The 5,922-nt window shown below is 35.7% G+C and overlaps 1 protein-coding gene across 1 annotated transcript; it reads left to right on the forward strand.

The window, feature by feature from the left end:
- Positions 1-6: 6 nt before the first annotated feature.
- Positions 7-1,981, forward strand: LOC110032440 (the record flags this gene model as incomplete). Its single annotated transcript, XM_020736079.1, is given in 2 exon segments — positions 7-448; positions 1,161-1,981. Coding segments are annotated over 2 exon segments (861 nt in total), but the record flags the coding sequence as incomplete, so codon positions are not given.
- Positions 1,982-5,922: the final 3,941 nt, after the last annotated feature.

Genomic DNA, 5,922 nt, shown 5'->3' on the forward strand with positions numbered 1-5,922 from the left:
CCCTCGGCCTTGGCGCTCTGGCCAGCCACTCCGGGGGTGGCGGATTTCCTCGCCGCCGGATTACCGCAGATCTACGGATCTGTGGCTTCCTGGCTCACCCCACCTTATCTCTACTTAATCATCAACGGCATAATAATCTCCATTGCTGCCGCCTCCCGGTACCAGAAAACTTTCGTCGACAACCAGCAGACGGATTTTCCCGTCGAGGAAGCCGATTTGCAAGCCGGAGTACTCGATCCGCCAAACGGCGGAGATGGTTCCATGAGCTTGTCGGAGACGGAGGAAACGGAGAAAGATGAGTTCGTGATTTCGAGCTTCAGCTGGTCTCCGAGGAGAGGGGAAAGCAAGGAACCACAGGTGAAATCCATCGGAAACAGCTTGGTCGAAGATAAGCCCCTTGTCACCGTCCGGCTTGGCCGCCGAAGGAGCATTAAGACCAGCCCCGAAGGTTCGAACCGAATCCCTAATTTCATCGGTTGTTTTTTTTCGTTTTTTTTTAATTGTCTAAATTTAAAATTATCAAAGAGCTTTTAATGGCACGATTCTCAAAGCACTAGTCATAAGTCTTTGCGCTTTAAAATTCGGAACACCCGTGTCCCAATGTCATGGAAAAATATTACATCGGCACTATTAACGTAGAGTTACGTACGGAGTCAATTAATTTATGATCACGTAACATAAGAGAATGTTCTTCTTTTGTTATTCATCATTATTCAGGTGTTATTGTGGTAGTATTGATGTGTTATTGTATTATTATAACACCGGGAATATTCACAGAATAAAACACAATAATATATGAATATCAACACAAGAGCACCTAAATAATACGGAGTAATATAAAGAGAATATTCCCGCCAAAACGAATTTTTTTATTTTTCTGTCATCTCCAAGTGACATTATTTCATTAGACTTCGAGCGTAGCTCTACATTAAAGAGTCATGGTGTAATATTTTTATTAGTGTCATTCATGTGTGAAAATTGTTGCTTAAGAATTTAACTTTTAAATCATTATTTTTTTTTTAATTTATGGTTCATCTGAAAAAAATTTAATAAATAAATAAAGATAGCAATCATCTATATTCTAGTTTATTTTTGTTCGAATTAAAAATAATTAAGGATATATTGATAAGACTTGGGAATTATTTGGTAAAATGTGGCAGGTAAGGCATTAGGAGTGGCGAGGCCGCGGAAGCATGAGACGCTGGAGAGCACCTGGCGAGCCCTCACCGAAGGCCGAGCGGTGCCCCTCGCCCGACACCTGAAGAAGTCCGACACGTGGGCCACGCATGCTCGTGCGGCCGTCACCGTGGAACCCTCGACGCCGCCGGCGAAACACAACATGGAGAAATTCGAGACATTTAGTGCTCGCTCCACAGCCGCCGATAGCTCGCCGCCACCGTCCTCCGGCGTTGGTTGCTCGTCTCCTGTGACAAGGCTCCGGCGAGAATCGTCTATGGGACATGATGATATAAACCGCCGTGTGGAGGCATTCATCAAGAAATTTAACGAGGACATGCGGCTCCAGAGGCAGGAATCCCTGCGAAAGTACAAAGATATGATCAACCGAGGCAGCCATTAAAGAAAAAAACTTGAGGCGAGCTGTTGATCAAGACAATGGCTCTAGGGTTTGGTTGTAATTGTTTATCTGCTAATTTTATTTGCCTCTGTTCTCGACGTTGATCCAGATGCTGATGGATGTAAATTTTAGAATTTTTGGATAGACTCTTTTGGAAGGATGTTTTAAAGTCTTTTAATATGTAAGTCTGGATGAAATCATCAGTGGAGAGTTCTCTATCAATATTTTTGTAGGAGATGGTAGAGATGGAGATTGGTGAAAGTTTGCAACTTTTGTAAGGTTTTGCAGTTTAATTGTTCTCTACTTGTAATTAATTTGCTGTTATTTTCCCATCATACAATATGGTTGGTCTGGTTTAGTGTTGCATATTTAGAATGTTATGTGAAATAAAGTTATCGTATTCTAGTCGAGATGTGGAATTTCTTTTACAATGTATTGATTATGATCCATTATTATATCTCATTGATTTATGTAGCACAAGATATTTCATCAGCACATTGTTTCTTACTAAAAAATGTATTGATTATGATCCATTTTTATATGTCATTGATTTATATAGCACAAGATATTTCATCATATTGTATTCTAGTCGAGATGTGGAATTTCTTTTACAAATGTATTGATTATGGTCCATTATTATATGTCAATTGATTTATATAGCACAAGATATTTCATCAGCACATTGTTTCTTACTAAAAAATGTATTGATTATGATCCATTTTTATATGTCATTGATTTATATAGCACAAGATATTTCATCAACACATTGTTTCTTACTAAACTTTAAATATTTTGATATGTTAAATTTATCATGAGCAAATCAGGGACACGATAGCATTAAAAGAAGCCTTAACTTAAATTGATAAGTTATTTCAGTATAGGGCTCATATTGTGTCAAGGTGGAAATTAAAGAAACATAAGCCGGTTTTTAAACTGCCTTATTCATGGTTAAGCTTCATTGGAGACTTTTATGTTACATGTGATTCCCAAAATAGTGCTACATTGTTAATATTATTAAGTTTATGCATCTAATTAGCGTGATTGTCATGGTCAAAATTAAGAGATATTAAAGCCATCCTTTTTTTTTTGTAAATATGAAAGCCAATATAAAAGTCGCTTTCTCTTAGAATTTGTTTGGGGCAATTACAGCCTATTAATAAACTTTAATAAGCTGGTAATAAGCAGCTACTTCAGAAAACTGCTGATAAGCAGTTGTTGGGGATAAATTGATTAGTTGTTTAGTTTGTGTTGTTGGAAAACAACTAGCTTGCATTTGTTTTTGGACAAATGATTATTATGCCCATGTGTAGTAATATAACAATTTTGTTTGCAACAGAACAGTCATAGTAATATATTTGATATTTGAGAAGTATAAATCAATTTCAGAACAATACAAAAAATAAGATATACACCTCACTTATCAATGAGTATCATGATTATTAAAATAAAAAATGACACTATTAAAATAACATTTAATAATATGATAATATTAATTTTTAAGTTGAGACTGGGTGTGTCAGTAGTTAGGCCGTCCTCCAGGGATACTCTGCATGCCTGGTCACTCTCGATGGTTGATTCTTCAAGCTTTTCTGCCTACCGGAAGATATCACAAATCACTGTGATTCTCTATGGGCACCTGTAGAACTGTCTCCTATAACTATATGGCTGACGTGATGTCAACAAGGAATTCTGAAGTCCGCGGTGACAGAACAATCATCGGGAGGTCCTTGAAATCCTAAAGCTCTTCTTTCCTAAATGCTTTAAAAAATAATTCATTGGTCATAACAAAAGTATAAATTGATAAAAATAAGAATAAATTATAGTTTTGTACGGACGTGAGGTCTCAAAGAACTCAGTACACTAATCAACAAATCTATCACTACAAAAAAACGACAAACTTTATAAAAAAAGAGTTATTGGCTTTCTTTAACCCACATAATATCATTCTCGTGTGTTTCATATGTGAATTACCAGAAAGACCATCTAAAAGTACCTCAAAAACCGTTTTATCGAAAAGAAAATAGATACTTGGTTACCCTCATTAGCATTTCAAATGTGATACCAATCATACAACGACTAACAAACCATCTAGAAGAACCCACAATGTCACTCGTCTCATCATGGACCTCACAAACCCACAGAAAAATGAAAATGAAAAAGAAAAAAAAACAATTACAAACAACTTAAAAAATATAAAATCAAAAATATCAATCATGAACTGTATGATATGAAAGAACATAAAATAATATTAATAACACAAGGAACAATAAATAAACATGAGATGTATAAAATATATAAGGATCATCTAATCAACATCCAAAAATGGCGTCTGTAATTCTTTCTCTCAATTCAACCATTTTTGAGGCACTATCGCCATCCTAGGTGTAACATTCCTATCAATCCACTTATGGTTGTGGTATAGATTATCCTATGTGATATTTAGATGCTTCTGGCCGGACCTGTAAATGATTGTCAGCCATGCTGAAGTCTACATCAGTTCGAGAATGATGTCATCTAATTTAGTGGTGCAAGACCATTATAGCAACTACATTCTGCACCTTCTTTGGAAATGAATATGTCGACATATCACGCAATATGACTCATTTTTTCTTCCACACTTCAAATATTCTTTCAATTATGCCACGTAAGGAGGGATGTCTTTCATTAAACATTTCTTTTCTGCCCCAACCAATACCGTTGGATCTTTTAAAATCAGGAATGTGTTATTTCTTGTCTGAAAATGACTTTAGATACCCTATTTGTAAGGGATATCCAACATCAACCAAAAATATTTTTTTTGTCTCAAATACAAAAATTAATAATGAATTTTAAAATAAAATAATAGAATTATTATTTGAACAAACCTGGAGGTGGGTGAGGGAACTTATGTTATGATTTCTTGTCACAAAAAGCGAAAATACGATTGTCATGTGCACTACATTCCCAACCAAACATCATAAAACTAAACATATGTTGAAGTCACATACGACTATCACATTTTGCGTGGGTTATCCACACTGACCAATGTATGTGGTCTTTTCATTATTAGATACGCGTGGATCCACATGGGTTCCATCAATCTCTCCAATATAGTTCTGACAAATTAAACAAAGTTGTGATAAACATGATACTCATTTTGACTTCTAAATATAATGAGTTAAAAAGATTTATCTTAAAAAATGGTGTATATCATGGGTTTTTTACAATCATTATTGGAGTTTTCTCGAATTGTTGGATCCACTAGCTTAATAATTTATGCAGACAAACTACAAGAGCTTTCACCACTCAGAAAATATTTGTTGATTATCTCCGATGAATTGTGAAATCGCTCTATCGCTCCTCTCATTGATTTATTCTATGATAAAATATAGAGGGTTATTGCTAACACCTCTTTTAAAGTCATTCTGGATGATTGGAGTCCAGGATAGTTATGTAATTCATCAAGCAGATCTATAAATATAGGTTGTGTCATATGAAATGTGTTCTTGAATCTTGTGGGTGTCCTTTATCTCCAATAAAAGTGGATGTCATGCAAGGAGTTCGATCGACGTAGGAGTTATAGTATTAGTGCAACATATATATCGTTGTCACAATTTTTCTTCTTTGTCTCTCACTTCGTGAATATATGTTGAACAAGTGTTCTGTTCAGATAATATATGTAAATCAGACAAGATTAAAAAATATCTAAAATCGAAAGACAAAGTGTATAATGAGAAGACATAAATACATAATCACATATAGATTGTTCGTACGAGAAAGAAAAAATAATTAAAATCAGATATCCAATGAAACAATGGAAAAAAAAATAGCCGCATAATCAAGTATCCTTGCTGTAAAAAAAAAAAACATAATTAGTTTATCTTACAACCATGAGGCATCTTCATGAAGATCTGTCTACGAGTCGGGTTCTCCAGCACCTTCAAGGAGTTTAGATATAACAATGTATCCCCATAAACTTTGGGAGTTGCCTCCATAACTTGGAGAAAGTCATCTACGGAGGTGTCACGTGAAGTTCTAGGCTCTCTTGTGCATGCATGCGTCAGTATTGTAATTTGGCTTATAATAAATGCAGCTTCTTTTTTCTTTTACACTATTCGAGGACGCTTTGACTTGCATGTGGACTCCAATTTGTTTGAGTTGGGCTTGGGCCTTCACTGAAGCCAAACAGGGCAATTACCTGTTTGGCTTCCAACTCCTCCAATATGCTAGCAAACTGATGCTCACTTGGAGTGAAGGAATGAGTGTCTGTTGCCGCAAACCTATCGAACATACTGTCAAACTTCTCTTCTAACTTAGGGTCAATTCCACATAATTTAAATTTCTTGGCAGCCCACACTACCTGCAAT

This window comes from Phalaenopsis equestris, unplaced genomic scaffold, assembly GCF_001263595.1.
Source record: "Phalaenopsis equestris unplaced genomic scaffold, ASM126359v1 Scaffold000940, whole genome shotgun sequence".
NCBI classification, from domain to species: domain Eukaryota; kingdom Viridiplantae; phylum Streptophyta; class Magnoliopsida; order Asparagales; family Orchidaceae; genus Phalaenopsis; species Phalaenopsis equestris.